The 21,663-nt window shown below is 39.8% G+C and overlaps 1 protein-coding gene across 4 annotated transcripts; it reads right to left on the bottom strand.

The window, feature by feature from the left end:
• Nucleotides 1–397: 397 nt before the first annotated feature.
• On the bottom strand, nt 398–21,542 carry LOC104098696 (uncharacterized). Of its 4 annotated transcripts, none has more exons than XM_070191656.1 (8): nt 21,238–21,542; nt 19,473–19,586; nt 18,729–19,376; nt 17,671–17,750; nt 16,302–16,772; nt 16,144–16,227; nt 15,954–16,050; nt 398–699 (listed from the first exon to the last, which is right to left on the bottom strand). In XM_070191656.1, the coding sequence occupies exons 1-7, from the start codon at nt 21,242–21,244 to the stop codon at nt 15,955–15,957; spliced, it is 1,500 nt and encodes a 499-aa protein (XP_070047757.1). In that variant the 5' UTR covers nt 21,245–21,542; the 3' UTR covers nt 398–699; nt 15,954. The 4 variants fall into 4 exon arrangements, with proteins under 4 accessions (XP_070047757.1, XP_009603794.1, XP_009603793.1 ...); XM_009605499.4 differs by lacking the exon at nt 398–699 and adding an exon at nt 15,043–15,314; XM_009605498.4 differs by lacking the exon at nt 398–699 and adding an exon at nt 15,043–15,325.
• Between the last annotated feature and the right edge of the window lie 121 nt (nt 21,543–21,663).

The raw sequence follows: 21,663 nt of genomic DNA on the forward strand, positions 1-21,663 counted from the left end.
TTTGGTACTATTGTAACAATTTGTGATATGTGAGCGCCGTGTATGCGAGTTGACAAGTGCCTACATGGGTTAAATGTGAAAATTCCGATTCTTGCCGAGTAGTCTTCTTTTTAAATTCCTTAACTGAGTTTCCTTAGCATGTGTAGCTTTCATGTTTAGCCTAGTATCGTATGTCTGCGTGTATTTACTCTTACATAAAATTTATGCAACATGCTTAGTTGAATTGCATGTTTTCTTGATTATTGTATTCGGTCTTTAACCGTAGGATTCATTGCCGTAAATTCGTTGTTCCATAATGTCATGACCCAATTTCCCCTCTGTATGACGTCGTGACGGCACCTAGTCTCTATGACTAGGTAAGTCTAACATTTGTGGAATAATGAAATAAAAATATAAATTTAACAACTAACTGTATTGATAACACCGTAACTGAATACCATGCCGCTTGGCATGTACAATAACCAATTTCTCAATATACTATACAACATTTTCAAAACCCGGAACATCGTGAATCACAAACTACAGAAGAAAAATCTAGTGTCTCTATACATCAGAGTCTATCAAAAGAAAATACATAAGATAATGGACATGGGGAAGAGTAGAAGGGGACTCCGAGGTCTGCGGACGCGACATATATACTTTGAAGTCTCCAAGCAGTCCTGAATCACTGATAGTGCGGCTGATAAGGAGCACCTGGATCTGCACACGAAAAACATGTGCAGAAGAGTAGCATGAGTACACCACAATCAGTACCCAGTAAGTTCCAAGCCTAACCTCGGTCGAGTAGTGACGAGGTCAGGTCAGGACCCTACTGGTATAAATAATAATAAAGCAAGGCAAGAACGAAATATCACAGTAAAATAAAGACTGAAATTTCACAAAAAAGAATTTATAGAAGATAAAAACTCAGTACACAGAGATAACAACAGGCGATCTACCGAGATACCGTCTCGTATTCCCAAACGTAAATGTGCAGAATAAGGGGATCTCCCGGAATACCGTTTTGTAGTCCCAAAGTAAATATGCAGTACAGGGGGATCTCCTAGGATACTATTCCGTAGTCCCAAAGTAAATATGCAGTACATGGGGATCTCCCGGAATACCGTTCCGTAGTCCCAAAGTAATATGCAGTACATGGGGATCTCCCGGAATACCGTTCCGTAGTCCCAAAATAAATATGCAGTATAGGAGGATCTCCCGGAATACTGTTCCGTAGTCCCAAAGTAAATATGCAGCTCAACCAACGGAAATAATAGTTACAACAAGAAAAACCCACAGTTGAGCCTAAGTTCAAGTCAAGGAAAAGAAACAGGAATTTCACTAAACATGCTGCACAGAGTTCAGATAGGTAGTTAAGACACGAAGGCATGCTATTCTAAACTAAATAGGATAGTTACATATGCTATTGTAGTTCAAATAAGGAGAAAACAAGTTATTACTTAGTGAAATACAGAGTTTTACAACAAATAGTCTGTGTACGTACACGACACTCATATATCAAAACAATACCAAATCCTAAGGGGAGTTTCGCCCACACAAGGTTATGCAAGCCACTTACCTCGAACCAAGCTCAATCAATCGGTCATAATGCCATTTCCATGAATATTCGACCTCGAATGGCCCAAATCTAGCCAAAAACAATTACATATCATACATACAACTATAATAGACTAGTCTAATTAATGAAATCAAGATTTTAATAAACAAATTCCGAAATTCGTCCTAAAAAGTCAACCCAGGCCCATATCTCAGAATTGGATAAAAGTCACAAAATACGAATACCCATTCACTCTCGAGTTCACTCGTACCAAAATTATCCAAATTCGATGTCTAAATCCCAATCAAAACTCAAAATTTCGGTTAGGAACTTTTCCCCCATTTTTCCAACTTTTCAATCCAAATCCGAAATTAAATGGAGAAAATAACTATAGATTAATGAAATACAACCAAAAACGAGTTAGGAATCGTTACCCCAAAGCTCTCTCTGAAAATCCCTCGAAAAATCGCCAACTCACGAGCTCCCAAGTCCAAAAATGAAGAAATGAATCAAACCCTCGATTTTTCCTCTTTTTTGCCCAGAAATATCGGTTCTGCGAACCTTCAACAACATCAAACAACGCTAAAATCACAAATCATCCTCCGATTTGAACTTAAAGAACTTGAAACTTTCAAATTCGACAACCGATGCCGAAACCAACCAAACCACGTCTGATTGACCCCAGATTTATCACACAAGTCATATTCAACATTATGGACCTACTCCAACTTTCAAAATCGGAATCCGACCCCGATATCAAAATTTTTACTACCGGTCCAAATCTTCAAAAATTCGACTTTTGCCATTTCAAGCGTAAATGAGCTACAGACTTCCAAAACACAGTCCGGACACGCCCCCAAGCCCAAAATCACCTAACGGAGCTATCGTAACTGACGAAACTCCATTCCGGAGTCGTTTTCACACAATTCCGACTACGGTCCAAATCCTAAGGTTTAAACCTCCATTTAGGGATTAAATGTCCCAAAACACTCCAAAAACCAAAACGAAACCTCCCGGCAAGTCACAATAGTAGGAATAGATATGGGAGAAGCAGTAAATAAGGGATCGGGGCTACTACTCTCGAAACGACCGGCCGGGTCATTACACATAATGTACGAGTTGCGTATTTACTTGTGGGACTACGAGGTGGTACCTCAGGAGCTCCACATGTCGTGTATTTACTTTTAGGACTACGAGGCGATACCTTGGGATATCCCGTGTTGCATATTTACTTTTGGGACTACGAGGCGATACTTCGGGAGATCCCTTTATTGTATATACCTATGTTGTGTATTTACATTTGGGACTATGAGGCGGTACCTCAGGAGCTCCCCTCTTATTTACCTCTATTTGTTGTGTTGGTTATCTTTTTGTAACTTCTCATTTTTTTAAATTCACAATCATTTCAAAATATTATTATATCTTCTGCCTTACTTTTCTTTTAAACCAGTAGGGCCCTGATCTGACCTCGTCACTACTCTATCGAGGTTAGGCTTGGCACTTACTGGGTTCCGTTGTGGTGTACTCATACTACACTTCTGCACATCTTTTTGTGTAGATCCAGTTCCGTCCTACCAGACTAGATACCAGTGAGCTAGACCGTACATGGAGACTTCAAGGTATATCTGCCAGCGTATGTAGACCTCTGAGTCACCCTCTATCCTATTACAATATTTTTCCTTATTCTATTTAGACTCTAATGTTTAGAGACACTTAGTATTTTCTCTTAGAAACTTGTGACTTATTTCTACCGGGTTTTGGGAGTTGTAATTATTTGAATCATAGTTTTTATTTATATTTCATATGTTGAGAATTTGAGTTCAGTTGTATATTCAGTTATTCCACAAATTGTTAGGCTTACCTAGTCTTAGAGACTAGGTGCCATCATCCTACGGAGGGGAATTGGAGTCGTGACAGTAACGGTCTTGGCGAGACAGTGACTATTGTTCCTTAGGTCATTTTTAATGGGTCGACTAAATTTTAAGCGATCCAGGTCCTGTCGCTCGGGCCCATACAGAAGGCGTGGGCTATAGCACACGAAAATCTGAGAATCAGGCGAAATTCCAGTTTTATGGCCCTAAAACGCTAAAAAATAAGTAACGGTCAGGGCGAGGCGGTGACTATTGTTCCTTAGGTAATTTTTTATGGGTCGGTAAAATTTTAGGTGATCCGATTCTGGTCGCTTGGGCCTATTCATAAAGTGTGGGCTATACCACGCGAAAATCTGGGAATCTGGTGAAATTCCTGTTTTATGGCCCTAAAATTCCAAAAAACGAGTAATGGTCACGGCAAGGCGGTGACTATTGTTCCTTAGGTTATTTTTGATGGGTTGGCAAAATTTTAGGCGATCCGGGTCCGATCGCCCGGGCCCATGTAAAAGACATGGGCTATAGCGCACGAAAATCTGGGAATCTCGCGCAATTCCATTTTTTGGCCATAAAATGCCAAAATATGAATAACGGTCATGGCGAGGTGGTGACTATTGTTCCTTAGGTCGTTTTTGATGAGGCGACAAAATATTAGGCGATCCGAGTCTGATCACCCGGACACATTCAGAAGACGTGGGATAGCGTACGAATATTTGGGAATCAGTCGGTATTTGGCATTTTATGGCCCTAAAACGTCAAAAAAATGAGTAACGGTCATGGCGAGGCGGTGACTATTGTTCCTTAGGTCGTTTTGTATGGGCTGGCAAAATTTTAGACAATCTAGGTCCGGTTGCCAAGGCCTCTGCAGAAGGCGTGGGATATAACACACGTAAATCTAGAAATCATGCAGAATTTCAGTTTTATGGCCCTAAAACGCTAAACAACAAGTAACAGTCATGGCGAGGTGGTGACTATTGTTCTTAGGTCGCGTTTTACGGGGCAGTGTAATTTTAGGCGGTTTAGGACCGATCGCTTGGACTCATGCAGAAGGCGTGGGCTATAACACACAAATATCTGAGAATCGGGTAAAATTACAGTTTTATGGCCTTAAAATGCCAAAATACGAGTAATTGTCATGGCGAGGCAGTGACTATTGTTCCTTAGGTCATTTTTGATGGGCCGGTAAAATTTTAGGCGATCCGAGTCCGGTCGCTCGAGTCCATGTAAAAAGCGTGTGCTATATATAGCACACGAATATTTGGAAATCGGGCGGTATTTGACGTTTTATGACCGTAAAACGCCAAAAAACGAATAATGGTCATGGCGAGGCGGTGACTATTGTTCCTTAGGTCACTTTTATGGAACGGCAAAATTTTAGGCGAACCGTGGCCATGCAGAAGGCGTGGCTATAGCACACGAAAATCGAGAAACTGGGCGAAATTCCTATTTTTTGCCCCAAAAATGACAAAAAACGAGTAACGGTCATAGCGAGACAGTGATTATTGTTCCTTAACTTGTTTTTGATGGGCTAGCAAACTTTTAGGCGATCTAGGTCCGGTCGTCTGGGCCCATGTAGAAGCCATGGGTTATAGCACACGAAAATCTGGTAATTAGGCGGAACTCTAGTTTTATGGCCCTAAAACACCAAAAAATGAGTAACAATGATGGCGAGGCAGTTACTATTAATCCTTAGGTCATTTCTAATGGGTCGGAAAAAATTTAGGCGATCTAGGTCCGGTCGCCTTGGCCTATGTAGAAGGCGTGGGCTATAACACTCGATAATATAGGAATCGTGTGCAATTCCACTTTTATGGTCTTAAAACGCTTAGAAAACGAGCAACAGTCATGGCGAGGCGCTGACTATTGTTCCTTAGGTCATTTTGATGGGCCGACAAAATTTTAGGTGATCCGGATCTGGCTGCCCGGGCCCATGCAGAAGGCGTAGGCTATAGCATACAAAAATCTGGGAATCGGACGGAATTCTAGTTTTATGGCCCTAAAATGCCAAAACACGAGTAACAATCATCGTGAGGCAGTGACTATTGTTCCATAGGTCATTTTTATAGGGTCGGAGAAATTTTAGACGATCTGGGTCTGGTCGTCTGAGCCCATGCGGAACGCGTGGGCCATAGCACACCAAAATCTAGGAATCTGGCAAATTTTCCGTTTTATGGCCCTAAAATGCCAACACAATGTAACAGTCGTGGCGAGACAATGACTATTGTTCCTTAGACCATTTTTGATGTGCCGACAAAATTTTATGCTATCTGGGTCTGGTCGCCCGGGCGCATGCAGAAGGCGTGATCTATAGCACACGAAAATTTGGGAATCCGACGGAATTCTAATTTTTTTGCCCTAAAATGCTAAAAGAAGAGTAACAGTCATGGCGAGGCAATGACTATTGTTCCTTAGGTTGTTTTAATGGGCCGATAAACTTTTAGGCGATCAAGATTTGGTCGCCCAGGCTCATGCAGAAAGCGTGGGCTATAGTATGCAAAAATTTGAGAATCAGGCGGAATTCCAATTTTATGGCTCTAAAATACCAAAAAGGAGTAACAGTCATGTCGAGGTGGTGACTATTGTTCCTTAGGTTATTTTTAATGGGCCGGCAAATTTTTAGGCGATCCGGGTCTAGTCGTACGGGCCCATGTAGAAAGCTTGGGCCATAACACGAAAATATAGGAATCATGTGAATTTTCAGTTTTATGGCCCTAAAACACCAAAAGAAACATGTAACGGTCATGGCGAGGCGGTGACTATTATTCTTTATGCCATTTTTGTTGGGATGGAAAATATTTTGGCGATCCGGGTCTGGTCACTTAGGTCCACGCAGAAGGCATGAGTTATACCATACGAAAATCTATGAATCGGGCTGAATTCCAGTTTAATGACCCTAAAACTCTAGAAAACGAGTAACGGCCATGGCGAGGCAGTGTCTATTTTTCCTTAGGTCATTTTTGATGGGCCAAATTTTTTTTAGGCGATCCGGGTGTGGTCGCCCAGGCCCAAGCATAAGGCATGGGCTATAACACACAAAAATCTAGGAATCGGGCAAAATTCCACTTTTATGGCCCTAAAACGCCGAAACAATGAGTAACGGTCATGTCGAGGCGGTGACTATTGTTCGTTAGTCGATTTTGATGGGCTGGAAAATTTTAAACGATACGTGTCTGGTCGCCCGGACCCATGTAGAAGGCGTGTGCTATAGCACATGAAAATTTAGAAATCGGACAGAATTCTATTTTATGGCCCTAAAATGCCAAAACACGAGTAACGGTCATGGGGATGCGGTGATTATTGTTCCTTACTTCGTTTTTGATGGGCCGAAAATTTTTTAGGTGATCTGGGTCCGGTCGCCATGGCCCATATAATAGACGTGGGTAATAGAATATAAAAATTCGGGAATTGGACGAAATTCTAGTATTGTCCCTAAAATACTAAAATATGAGTAACAACCAGGGTAAAGCGGTGAATATTGTTCCTTAGGTCCATTTGTATGAATTTTATGAGATCTGGGTCCGGTTGCCCGAGCCCATGCAGAAGGCGTGGGCTATAGCACACGAAAATCTGGGAATGGGGAGGTATTTGGCGTTTGATGGCCAAAAACGGCCAAAAAATGAGTAACGATCATGGCGAGACGGTGAATATTATTAGTTAGGTCATTTTTTATGGGCCGGCAAAATTTTAGGCGATTTGGGTCTGGTCGTCCGGGCCCATGCATAAGGCGTGGGCTATAACACACGAAAATCTGAGAATTGTGCGGAATTTCAGTTTTATGGTCCTAAAATGCCAAAACATGAGTAACAAACATGAAGAGGTAGTGACGATTGTTCCTTAGGTCATTTTTTATGGGCAAACAATTTTTGGCGATCCAGGTCCGGTCGTCTGGGACCATGCAAAAGGCGTGGGCTATAACACATGAAAATCTAGGAATCATGCGCTATTTGGCGTTTTATGGGCTTAAAATGCCAAACAATGAGTAACGATCATGGTGAGATAGTGATTATTGTTCCTTAGGTCGTTTGTTATGGGCCGACAAAATTTTAGGCGATCCGGGTCCGGGTCCCGGGCCCATGTAGAAGGCGTGGGATATAGCACATGAAAATATGGGAATCAAACGGTATTTGGCATTTTATGGCCCTAAAACGATAAAAAATGAGTAACGGTCATGGCGAGGGGGAGTCTATTATTCCTTAGGTCGTTGTTTATGGAAAAATAATATTTTAGGCGATCTGGGACCGGTTGTCTGGGCCAATGCAGAAGGCTTGGGCTATAGCATACGAAGATATGAGAATCGGTCGAAATTCCAGTTTTATGGCTCTAAAATGCCAAAAAAATGAGTAACGGTCATGAAGAGGCGGTGACAATTGTTCCTTAGGTCGCTTTTGATGGGACGGAAAAATTTTAGGCGATAGGTATTCGGTCGCCTGAGCCCATGCAGAAGGCGTGAGTTATTACACACGAAAATCTAGGAAACGTGCGGAATTCTAGTTTTATGGTCCTAAAATGCCAAAAACGAGTAACAGTCATGGCTAGGCAGTGACTATTATTCCTTAGGTCATTTTGATGGGCCGACTAAATTTTAGGCAATCCGGGTCCGATTTTCCTGGTCCATGTAGAAGGCGTGGGCTATATAGCACGCGGAAATCTGAAAATAAGGCGAAATTCCGGTTTTATGGCCCAAAACCGCCAAAAAAGAGTAACGGTCATGGCGAGGTGGTGACTATAGTTCCTTAGGTCATTTTTTATGGGACGTCAAAATTTTAGGCGATGCAGGTCTGGTCGCCCGGGCTTATGCAGAAGGCGTGGGCTATAACACAAGAAAAATCTGAGAATCGGGCAAATTCCAGTTTTATAGCCTTAAAACACCAAAGAACGAGTAACGATCTTGGCGAGGCAGTGACTATTGTTACTTAGGTCTTTTTTGATGGGTCAAAAGTTTTTTTAAGCGATCCGGGTCCGGTCTCCTGGGCCTACGTAAAAGGCATGGGTTATACATACCATACGAAAATCTGATAATCGGGGGAAATTCTAGTTTAATGACCCTAAAAAGCTAGAAAACGAGTAATGGTCATGGAAAAGTGGTGTATATTGTTCCTTAGGTTATTTTTGATGGGTCGGCAAAATTTTAGGCGACCCGGGTCTGATCGCTCGGACCCATGAAGAAGGCGTAGGCTATAACATATGAAATTTGGGAATTTGGCAGAATTCCAGTTTTATGGCCTTAAAATGCTAAAAAACGAGTAACGATCATGGCGAGGAAGTGACTATTGTTCCTTAGGTCATTGTTTATGGGCTGACAAAATTTTAGGTAATTCGGGTTTGGTTGCCCGGGTCTATGCAGAAGGCGTGGGCTATAGAAACGAAAATCTGAGAATCGAGCGAAATTCCAGTTTTATGGCCATAAAACGCAAAAAAAACGAGTAACGATCATGGAGAGGCGGTGACTATTTTTCCTTAGGTCGTTTTGATGGGCCGACAAAATTTTAAGCAATCCGTGTCCGAACACTCGGGCCCATGCAGAAGGCATGGCCTATAGCACACGAAAATTTAGGAATCAGGCGATATTTGGTGTTTTATAGATCTAAACCGCCAAAAAATGAGTAATGATCATAGCGAGGCGAGGACAATTGTTCCTTAGGTCATTTTTGATGGGTCGACAAAAATTTAGGCAATCCGGAACCGATTGTCCGGGCCCATATAGAAGGCGTGGGCTATAACACACGAATATATATGAACCAGATGGATTTCTAGTTTTATGACCCTAAAACACAAAAAATGAGTAACAGTCATGGAAAGATGGTGACTATTATTCCTTATGTCGCTTTTGATGGGCCGGTAAAATTTTAGGCGATATGGTTCCGGTTGCCCCGGCCCATGCAGAAGACGTGGGCTATAACACACGAAATCTAGGAATCATGCGGAATTCTAGTTTTATGGTCACAAAACGCCAAAAACGAATAATAGTCATAGGGAGACAGTGACTATTGTTCCTTAGGTCGTTGTTTATGGGCCGATAAAATTTTAGGTAATCCGGGTCCGGTCGTCTGGGCCATGTAAACGGCGTGGGATATATCACATGAAAATCTGAGAATCAGGTGGAATATAAGTTTTATGTCCCAAAAATACCAAAAAAGAGTAACGCTCATGGTGAGGTGATGACTATTGTTCCTTAGGTCATTTTTTATGGTCCGACAAAATTTTAGGTTATTCGGGTTTGGTCAGTCGGGCCCATGCAGAAGGCGTGGGCTATCGTATACAAAAATCTGGGAATCAGGCGGAATTCTAGTTTTATGGCCCTAAAATGCAAAACAAATGAGTAACGGTCATGGCGTGGTGGTGACTAGTGTTTCATAGGTCACTTTTGATGGACCGATAAAATTTTAGGCGATCCGGGTCCAGTCGTCCGGACCCATGCAAAAGGTGCTGGCTATAGCACATGAAAATCTTAGAATCGGGCAAATTCTTCTTTTATGATCCTAAAACACCAAAAAATGAATAACGGTCATGGTGAGGCAGTGACTATTGTTCCTTAGGTCGTTATCGATGGACCAGTAAAATTTTAGGTGATCAGGGTCCGATCACCCTAGCCCTGCAGAAGGCACGGGCTATAGTACACGAAAATATGTGAATCGGGCGGTATTCTAGTTTTATGAAAATAAAAGGCCGAAAAGCGAGTAACGGTTATGGCGAGGCGGTGACTATTGTTCCTTAGGTCATTTTTGATGGTCCGGCAAAATTTTAGGCGATCTGTATCCCGTCGTCCGAGCCCTCTAATACGCAAAAAAAACGAGTAATGGTCATGGCGAGGCGATGACTATTAATCCTTAAGTCATTCTTTATGGGACGACAAAATTTTAGGAGATCTGGGTTCGATCGCCGAACCCATGCAGAAGACGGGAAATAAGATTTTCCTTTTCTTAAAACATAAAAAAATAAAAATATTGGAATCAAGCGGAATTCCAGTTTTATGGCCCTGAAACGCCTAAAAATGAGTAATGATCATGGCGATGCGGTGACTATTATTTCATGGGTTGTTTTATATGGGCCAACAAAATATTAAGCGATCCGGGCCCGATCGCCCGAGCCCATGCAGAAGGCATGGGTTATGCACACAAAAATCTAGGAATGTGGTAGAATTCTAGTTTTATGGCCCTAAAACGCCAAAAAAGAGTAACAGTCATGGCAAGACGGTGACTATTGTTCCTTAGGTAGTTTTTTATAGCTTGGAAAATTTTTAGGCGATTCGAGTCTGGTCGCTTCGGTCCATTAAGAAGACGTGGGCTATACCATACGAAAATCAGGCGGAATTATAGATTTATGGCCCTGAACGCCCAAAAACGAGTTACGGTCATTGCGAGGCGGTGACTATTGTTTCTTAGGTCGTTTTTATTGGGCCGCCAAAATTTTAGGCAATCCGGATTCGTTCGCCTGGGCCCATGCAGAAGGCGTGAGCTATGCACACGAAAAACTAGGAATCAAGCGGAATTCCAGTTTGATGGCCCTAAAACGCCAAAAAAGAGTAACAATCCTGGATAGGCGGTGACTATTGTTCCTTAGGTCATTTTTTATGAGCCGGCAAAATTTTAGGCGATCCGGGCTTGGTCGCCTGGGTCCATGCAGAAGGCGTGGGCTATAACATACGAAAATCTGGGAATCAGGCGAAATTCTAATTTTATGGCCCTAAAACGCCAAAAACGAGTAACAGTTATGGCGAGGCGGTGATTATTGTTCCATAGGTCATTTTTTATGGGCTAGAAAAATTTTAGCGATCTGGGTCCGGCCGCCAACGCCCATGCACAAGGCATGGGCACACGAAAATCTAAAAATCGGGCGCAATTTTGTTTTATGGCCCTAAAATGTCAAAATTCGAGTAACGATCATGGCGAGGCAGTGACTATTATTCCTCAGGTCATTTTTTGTGGATAGGCAAATTTTAGACGATCCGGGTCCGGTCGCCCGCTCCCATGCAGAAGGCCGCCTATAGCACACGAAGATTTGGAAATCGGACGGAATTCTAATTTAATGACCCTAAAACGCTAAAAATCGAGTAACGGACATGGCGATGCAGTGACTATTGTTTCTTAGGTCGTTTTGATGGGATGACAAAATTTTAGGCGATCCGGATCGAGTAGTCTGGGCCCATGTAGAAGGCCTTGGCTACAACAAACGAAAATTTGAAAATCGGGTGAATTCCAATTTTACGGCTCCATAAACGCCAAAAAATGAGTAATGATCATGGCGAGGCAGTGACTATCGTTCCATAGGTCATATTTTGATAGGCCGATAAAATTTTAGGCGATCCGGGTTTGGTCGTCCGGACCCATGCAAAAGGCGTGGGCTATATAACACATGAAAATCTAAGAATCGGGCGAAATTCTTATTTTATGGCCCTAAAATGCCAAAAACTGAGTAACCGTCATGGCGAGGCGATGTCTATTGTTCCTTAGGTCATTTTTTATGGGCCGACAAAATTTTAGATGATCAATGTCTGATAGCCCAGGCCCATGTAGAAGGCGCGGGCTATAGCACACGAAAATCTGGGAATCATGCGGTATTTCAGTTTTATGGCAATAAAACGCCAAAAAATGAGTAACAGTCATGGCGAGACGATGATTATTTTTCCTTACGTCGTTTTTGATGATCCGACAAAATTTTAGGCGATCTGGATTTGGTCGTCCGGCCCCTATAAAACGCCAAAAATGGGTAATGGTTATGGCGAGGCAATAACTATTATTCCTTAGATCGTTTTTTATGGGCCGACAAAATTTTAGGCGATGCGTGTCCGGTCGCCCGGGCTCATGTAGAAGACATGGGATAACACATGAAAATTTAGGAATCAGGTGGAATTTCAATTTTATGGCCTTAAAACGCCAAAAAACGAGTAATGGTCATAGTGAGGCAGTGACCGTTTCTCATTTTTTCGTGTTTTAGGGCCATAAAACAGGAATTCAGGACGATTCTGAGATTACGTGTGCTATAATCCACGCCATCTGCATGAATTCAGGCCACCGACCCCGAATCTCCTAAAATTTTGCGGGCCCATAAAAAATGAGTAACAGTCATGGCGAGACGATGATTATTTTTCCTTACGTCGTTTTTGATGATCCGACAAAATTTTAGGCGATCTGGATTTAGTCGTCCGGCCCCTATAAAATGCCAAAAATGAGTAATGGTTATGGCGAGGCAATAACTATTATTCCTTAGATCGTTTTTTATGGGCCGACAAAATTTTAGGCGATGCGTGTCCGGTCGCCCGGGCCCATGTAGAAGGCATGGGATAACACACGAAAATTTGGGAATCAGGTGGAATTTCAATTTTATGGCCTTAAAACGCCAAAAAACGAGTAATGGTCATAGTGAGGCAGTGACCGTTTCTCATTTTTTCGTGTTTTAGGGCCATAAAACAGGAATTCAGGACGATTCTGAGATTACGTGTGCTATAATCCACACCATCTGCATGAATTCAGGCCACCGATCCTGAATCTCCTAAAATTTTGCGGGCCCATAAGAAATGAGCTAATGACCGATAATCATTGCTTTGCCATGACCATTCCTTGTTTTTAACATTTTAGGGACATAAAACAAAAATTCATGACGATTCTTAGATTTTCATGTGTTATAATCCAAGCCATCTGCATGAATTCGGGAGGCCGGTATTGAATCTCATAAAAATTTGCGGGCACATAAAAACGACCTAATGAATAATAGTCATCGATTCTCTATGGCCGTTCCTCATTTTTTGGCGTTTTAGGGATAAAAAACAGGAATTTAGGATGATTCACAGATTTTCGTATGCTATATAGTCCACGCTATCTACATGAATACAAGCGACCGACCCCGAATCTCCTAAAATTTTGCGGGCCCATAAAAAATAACCTAATGAACAATAGTCATCGTTTCGCCATGATCGTTCCTTATTGTTTTTGGCTTTTTAGGGCCATAAAACAGGAATTCAGGACGATTTCCAGATTTTCATGTGCTATAGTCCACGCCATCTGCATTAATTCGGGTGACCAGCCCCGACTCTCCTAATATTTTGCGGGCCCATCAAAATCGACCTAATGAACAATAGGCATCGCTTCGTCATGATCGTTGCTCGTTTTTTGGCTTTTTAGGGCCATAAAACAGGAATTCAAGATGATTCCCAGAGTTTCGTATGCTATATAGTCCACGCCATCTGCATGAATTCGAGCGACCGACCCCGAATCTCCTAAAATTTTGCGGGCCCATAATAAATGACCTAATGAACAATTGTCATTGATTCGCTATGACTGTTCGCCATTTTTTGGCGTTTTAGGATCATAAAATAGAAATTTAGGACGATTCCCAGATTTTCATCTGCTATAGCCCACACCACCTGCATGAATTTGGGCGACCGACCCGGAATCTCCTAAAATTTTGGGGGCCCATAAAAATGAACTAATGAACAATCGTCATCGTTTTCCTATGTCTTTTCCTCGTTTTTAGCGTTTTAGGGCCATAAAACATGAATACAGGACGATTCCTAATTTGTTTTATGTATTAATACATTTTGATTTTGTAGTAATTTTTTGACGGACTCCAATTGGCCTGAATTTTTGTAGGTCAATAACAAACGACTTAGTGACTAATTTGCATTGCTTCAACATGACTTTTGGGGTTCTTTTTATGGTGTTTCAGGATCATGCAACACGAATTTGTAATTATATCTACTTTTTCGTGTGTATAAGAACATGTTGATTTTGTAGAATTTTGATAGACGCTAATTGACATGAAATTTCATAGGTCCATAGGAAACGACCTAGTGACCAATACTCATCCTTTCGCCATAGCTTTCGGGTTTATTTTTTGGTACTTTAGGTCATGCAACACGGTTTTGTGATTATATCCATTTTTGTGTGTATTAGTACATGTTGATTTGTCGAATTTCTTTGACGGACTCCGATTGGCCTGATTTTTCGCAGGTCCATAGGTAACATCCTAGTGACTAATACTCATTGTTTCACCATGGCTTCCTAGTTCATTTTTTGGTGTTTTGGGGTCAGACAACACGAGTTTGTGATTATATTCTCTTTTTTATGCGTATTAGTACATGCTAGTTTTTGTAGAGTTTTTTTGACGCACTCCGATTGGCCTAAAATTTCATAAGTCCATAGAAAATAACATAGTGACCAATACTCATTGCTTTTCCAGAACTTTCAGGTTCATTTTATGGTGTTTCGGGATCATGCAACGCGATTTTATGATTATATCAAAAATTTTATGTGTATTAATACATGTTGATTTTGTAAAAATTTTTTGGACGTACTCCGATTAGCGTGAAATTTCATAGGTCCATAAGAAACTTCCTAGTGACCAATACTTATCGCTTCGCCATGACTGTCAGGTTCATACAACATGAATTTGTGATTATATCCACTTTTTCGTGTGTTAACTTTTTTATGGACTCTGATTGGCCTAAAATTTCGTAGGTCTATAGGAAACTACCTAGTGACCAATACTCGTTTCATCATGACTTTCAGGTTTATTTTTTGGTATTTTAGAGTTATGCAACACGAATTTGTATTATATCCACTTTTTGATGTCTATTAATACATGCTGATTTTGTATAATTTTTTTGACGTATTCCGATTGACCTGAAATTTCGTAGGTCCATTTCCAAATTCGGCATCCAGCTGCTTCAAATGCAACAAATTACTTATACTATACAAAGACAAAAGTTCTCCAATTTCACGTACTGGTATACTGATAAACATTAAGTTGTTTTGATCTGTACAAATCCAACGGAAGTTCTATCAACACACAGGATTCCAAAAAAATTCACTACACTGGACTTTTAACTTTTCTCTAGTCAAGTGCAAATGTCTCACCCGTCAAAGAACTGGTTTCTTCTGTTTTATTATCTTCATTAAAGCTAGATGGAATCTCTGCAGCAAACCTAGAGCCAACACTAGGAGTGTCAGTATTAACATAACAGTAAAGAAAATTCTTAAAGGGCTTAACTTATATAAACCGACACGTGTTGTTGCAGCTGTTGCAGATACTATCCCTTTTTTCAGGTTACTAATCCCACTACTTATGGACAATATGACAAACCACAAACTCTATACTCTATATTCTTTTGTTTTTAATAACACATAGAAACACTTAATAATCGGACATCAGAACTTAATTACACTCAATAATGTCTACCAGGAAAACGTATAAAGCTAGAAACATTTATATCGAACACTATGCTATGCACAATGTCCAGAAGATGGACCGTACATCGTTCTGCAGTGTCGTAAATCAATCTTCTATGAATGGGAAAGAAAAGGTAATGGAGACTTATCACTTATGAGAGGCACGACTTTCAGCCATATATTCTTCTGTTCTTTACATCACAAATCTAAGTTTAAAATCAGTTCAACAAAAGCCATCTAAGAACTAAAAAGATTCTCCACAACAATGATATCCAGTCAAATATCTCAAAATGGAGCCATATATGTCCAAATAAGTTGCATGCTCATGACTGCATAGAACACATACTTAAGGAGTAGAAATCAAGATATTAAACATGGTCAAACCTCATCCGATGATTTGTCTGGGATCACATTGTGTCACTGATGCTTTCCTCGGATATTCTTGATGGTTAGGGGATTCATCCCTTGCTCTTTTGGCAGCCTTCAAAATTTGTGTTTGAAGAGTTCAAGTAACCATAGCGATATCTAAAGGAATCCCAAACGGTAATATACTAACATGAGCTAAAAAGCTTACCCTCATTTCATTCTCCCAGGGTATTTTCACGCGATCTAGATTATAGTTTTCATCAACTGCTGGTCTGTCCACATGGATGTAATCCTATATATCATTCTCAAGGAAAACTTATCAGGATATTGCTGGATAAAAAAGAAGCAACAAAAATAGTTTTATACCTTTTCAACTTTACTGGAAAGCGCTCTGTCTGGACAATAACGATGCTTACTTCCCTTCAGGACAAAATTTGAAGGCTTGCATTCAAGATCTTCCTCCTCCATAATCTTAAGGTTCATTTCGTTGCAGCTAGTGAACCTAGGCTTCACCTGCTCTCCATTGACTTGTCCAGTGCGGGGACTTCGAAAACCATTGCTAGAGCTAGTACCAGTTCTAATTTCTGCACCATCATGTTTAGCCATATACTTATAGTTGCATCTGCCATCAAGCACCACTTCTCTTCCGGAACCTTTGTACATGTCTATTGATGAGTCCCGCCCAAGATAGTAACAATCACCATCATGAATAGAGGAATTCTGACCAGGCTTTTGGTTGAAGTAATATTCGGGATGAGCAGACTTGAGTGATTTTTTGAAACTTGCACCTTCCAAATCAGGGACATGAGAGTTTGTCTTGGAAATGGATCCATATCCCTATCGAAACCAATGCAAAAACAGAGTAGGTATAATTCTACAGATTGACTTGAGTACTTCAGTTTTGATAGTAAGATCCAGATATGGTAGGAGAGAAGACACAAAATTAAGCACAATTATATCTCAATCCATTTGCATTTGGGCCAGTAAAAAAATGAAAAGATGTTTGATCCCCGAGAAATGTAATGTCCAGAAACAAGTCTCCCTCCATGGTCCATGATATTTTTTTTAAGGTCTAATCATGGTCAAAGGCAAAATATAGAAAAGAAAAAGAAGTTGAAAAATAATCACCCAACAGAAAAAAGGAAAATAGAGATCACAAATTCTTAAGAGAGAACTTTTTGAGGTAATTTAAGAAACCTTAGGTCAATAACCAGATACCAAAGGTACTCAAAATACACCAAATATGCAAGCCAGCAAAATAGCACTGCAATTTTATGAAGTTAACAAAGATAGTAAACAAACGAAAAACAATTTTGTCACCATATCAGTAATGGAATGGGCAGTCTAATCTATAAAAGATGCAGCATCCAAGGTAACGAAATCACAAGCAAAATATGCTTACACTGTCACTATCACACATTAGTTCAAAGTACATTAAGCACTCAAAAAAAGCATATGCTACTGCATTCTTTTGTGTAGTGTTGCTATTCCACAGTTCTATATTTGGTAGTTCGTACTTCTTTGCCTCATTCATTCGAAAGATCAACTAACTGAAGTATATAGCATCTGTTGCCATGGAGTAAAAACTTATACAATGCATAGTCTAAATTCAATTAATTATCAACTTGACCCAAAAATTAAGCATTCCCATACAAATGCAGTTAGTTGATGGCTGTGAATTATAAGATCAAGGTTTACAAAATCACTAAGATCAATTTGCACAAGATCCACTTACTATGCATGAATTCGATTGCTTGTACACTTTAGAGAAATCTGGTGCAAGCGCTGGAACAGGTTCTCCAGCATATTCAGGTTCTGACAAACATTAATAGGAAAGTAAAAGTCAGCAACTCTTTGCACTAGACACAAAGTTATACTTTCCGAATCCACAATCAGATGCAAAAAAGAAAGTGAATATATACTCAAGCATATAAACTTGAACATGGAGTAAAATCCAGAGTAGAAGTGGTATTGGACATGGCAATAGGAACTTCACTCATTCAGTAAGAAAGAGCCGTCAAACTCTTTTTTGCATCTAAACAAAAAATGATCTGAATACAAGAAGAGTATACACTACAGACATGTATAAGGAAATTTCAAACATCACATAGTTATGATAATGGGCACATAAAGTATTGATAAGATTGTAATTTTATTCCTCTCGAAGAAAGAAGATGAACCAAATTTCAGAGTTTACAAGGTTCCGAATTTTGTTCTGCCAACTCAATTGTAAGTATAAGAGCAGAGAAACTAGTAATTCTGGATAGAGAAGCATGTATAAGATGATCCCATTAAAAGGACTAGCACAAAAATAAAACCCTTAGTATCAAGAGAACATGAAAAAGGACTTCACAACTTGCAGATACCCTAAGTCACTCTATTCGTAATTACAACTCTGAATCAGTCTAGGTTTTAATGCAAATTTAATAATATTGTCATATATGAGCTGGTTTTGTTCGCAATTTGGATCATATTAGCTTTTCTTATAAAATAAACACAGTATTGCCATAATTATTTTTTTTAACTTAAAAAAGATTATTATTCTAAATATAACAATATCTTGTTCCTTAAATTGCACAGAAATTTTCACAGCACAATTAGATGATAGAGGTTATTTTAGTTGTAGAGAAGCATAACAAAATTGAAAAATCAACAGCTAAACTAAATAGGAACAGAATTAGCATGCTTTAAGGAGAGAAAGGCATGTACACAATGAGTTGAATGGATGAAAATACTTGGATCAGAAAAAAAAGTCAACTGCGAAAAAGACAAGAAGCAGCAATTTTAACTCACTGTCAACAAGATTTTGCACTGATGATTCAAAAGCACCAGGTGGAAGTGGATCAAATTCAACACCAAGTGGTGGACCATCCTGTCGGTAGAGACTTCCCAATTGCCTCTTCACAGCAGTAATTGCAGCATTTTCTACCTGGCCTTTCACCTTTAAGTACCCGGATGGGCCAGTTCTTGGTTTCACACTCTTAAGATCAGTAGGTACATTACACGATAGGTATCTCGATGTTGCCATATCAAATGATTCCACATTTTGTGAAAAACATGCATCCCGTAAGGAAGAGCTACTTCGTGAAGGTGTATCCTCCATGAGATTAGACTCTGTTCTATACTGAGTACCAACTTCATATGTAACATCCGCAGCTGAGACTTCTCGGGCAGTTAATCTTCTACTCTCAACTTCCCGATGATCAAAATTCTTATCATCTCCTTGCTTAGTACTTCCGCAAGAATCCTGCTTAAAACCGCTGCCCCGGTCCTGAATGACACCACTTGAACGATCTTGTCTTCCATTTGCATATGCTTCCCGACTTAATAGCCTCTTGTCTTTCAACCGCCTATGACAAAACCACCCAGAAACCTGCTTTTCTGTTAATCCTAATGACTGTGCCAGTTCTGATTTCATTGATTCTGTAGGATATTTATGTTCTGAAATTTTGAAAGCTCTCTCATTGTTAAGTTTGAAATAACATATATGCTATAGAAACTCATTGGGAAACACAAAAAATAAGTAAGATCTGTTACCCTTATAAAATTTCTCAAGGCCTTCAATCTGAGCACGCGTCTTGATGACCTTGATTCTTGTCTTGTTTTTTTCAGTATGACCTTTATCATCTTCAGAATGCATTACAACAGGATCTAAAGCATGGATAAGAAAAGGTTAATAAACCCAACAATTACCCAAGCTGGAAGTAAAGATCACATTCAACTGTTCCAACAACAACAGGTCCTACTTTAAATTGAACAAGTTTCATAAGCATTATTTGAGATATCAACTATTCAAACCAAAGGGATAAAACCTTTCCAGGATTAGACCAGAATACAGGATGCGCCTAATAGTACTACCCATGGGCTGCTTTAAAATGATGCCTAGCCCAGACCCTTTCACATTCGAAGCACCATCTGTGAAGAGGTCCATACCCCCGATGATGTACCCGATTTTAACAAGAGTTCCTTTTCCACTTCGGGTACGAGGGTTGGTGCGAAATTGGCTACGAAGTCCGCTAAAATTTAAGACTTGACGGCCGTCCGGGATTGATATTCGATATTGTACCCACTGAGTTCGATGGCCCATTTGGCCAATCGGCCCAATAGTTCGGGCTTGTGAAAAATATTCTGAAGTGGGTAAGTGGTTAATACACATATGGGGTGACATTGAAAGCATGGTCTTAACTTTCTAGAGGAGCTTATCAGTGCAAGTGCCAATTTCTCTAAGTGCGGATACCTAGTTTCTGCTTCTGGATGCCATCGCACAATATACAAGTGGTGAAGGATTATTTTTCAGTTGCAGACACAAGAATAATGGAAGGATACACCATATACCTCATAACTCAGAAGAATACATAAAAGTGCTGCAGTAACCAAGGATACATGTAGAAGGCAGAAGAAGAGCTGATTACTTCCTCCACCACATCTCATCTCAAATTAACCTAGTCTACTGCTCTCTCTTTTTGTTATGTTTTTTCTTTCTTTTGGACAAAGAATTCAATGACTAAATTCTAGTCACACCTGTTCTTCACAAGGCCAGATTAAATAGAGCTTACAGCATATTCCACGACGAGAAAGGAAATATCAAATAACTGCTGAAACTTCCACCATGTTGTTTAAGACAGTTCACTACCTTGACTACAACAACAAAAAAACGCCTCTGCCCCAAACAAGTTGCAGTCTGCTATATGAATCATCACTTCTCCATTTAAGCTCATTCTCATGTCAGTATCATACCATTTAAAAATGACAATGAAAAAATAAGTTAAATATATATAAATAACAGTTCACTACATTGACTGCGCTTACAACAACAACAACAAATACAACTACAACTACAACTACAACTCAATCCCAAACAAGTTGCGATCAGCTATGTGAATCCTCACTTCTCCACTTTAGCTCAATCTCATGTCAGTATCATACCAAATAAAAATAAAAGTGAAAAAATAAGTTAAATATATATAACTAGCAGTTCACCACATTGACAACGTCTACAACAACAACTACAATTACAACTCAGTCCTAAACAAGTTGCGGTCAGCTACGTGAATCCTCACTTCTCCATTTTAGCTCAATCTCACGTCAATATTCTATCAAATAAGAAGAAAAGTGAAAATTTAAGTTATATATATTATAGTTCACTTCACCACATTGCCTATACTGGGTAAGACACCTATAAGGAAAACATGAAACAAAATTGAAATCAAATCCGTCATATACAAAGGCACGGAAATCAAATTAAACGCAATGAAATTGATTTTGATATGTATGAAAAGGAAAATTGGAAAAAATTCGATACCTTCCATGATCTCTGGCCAATTTCTCTGGGGGTTTTCCTGAACCCCTTTTTTGTCAATTAACTCAAAATTCGAACCCCAATTGGCGGAGAATGCAAGATTAAACCGCCCTTGTGTGCATCTGTACAGAGAACGAAATTGCTACATACATACACAAATGTACAGAGAGAAAATAGATTTTATATGCATAATTCTAAATTGACAAAACATTTTCAGAAGAAAAAAGATTTCTTGAGCAAAAAGGGGGAAGAAAATAAGAATTGAAGAAATTAGCTTAATGCTTCCTCTGTTTCATCAATTTAGACGAGACAGTTTTACTTTATATGAATTTAAAAAAAAAATTAACTAAAGACTTTTGAACGTGCAATATTAATTGATATTTGTGTGTTTATAAAATGTTAAAATAAAAAGTATAAAATTGAATTATT

Source organism: Nicotiana tomentosiformis, chromosome 12 (genome assembly GCF_000390325.3).
Source record: "Nicotiana tomentosiformis chromosome 12, ASM39032v3, whole genome shotgun sequence".
NCBI lineage: Eukaryota > Viridiplantae > Streptophyta > Magnoliopsida > Solanales > Solanaceae > Nicotiana > Nicotiana tomentosiformis.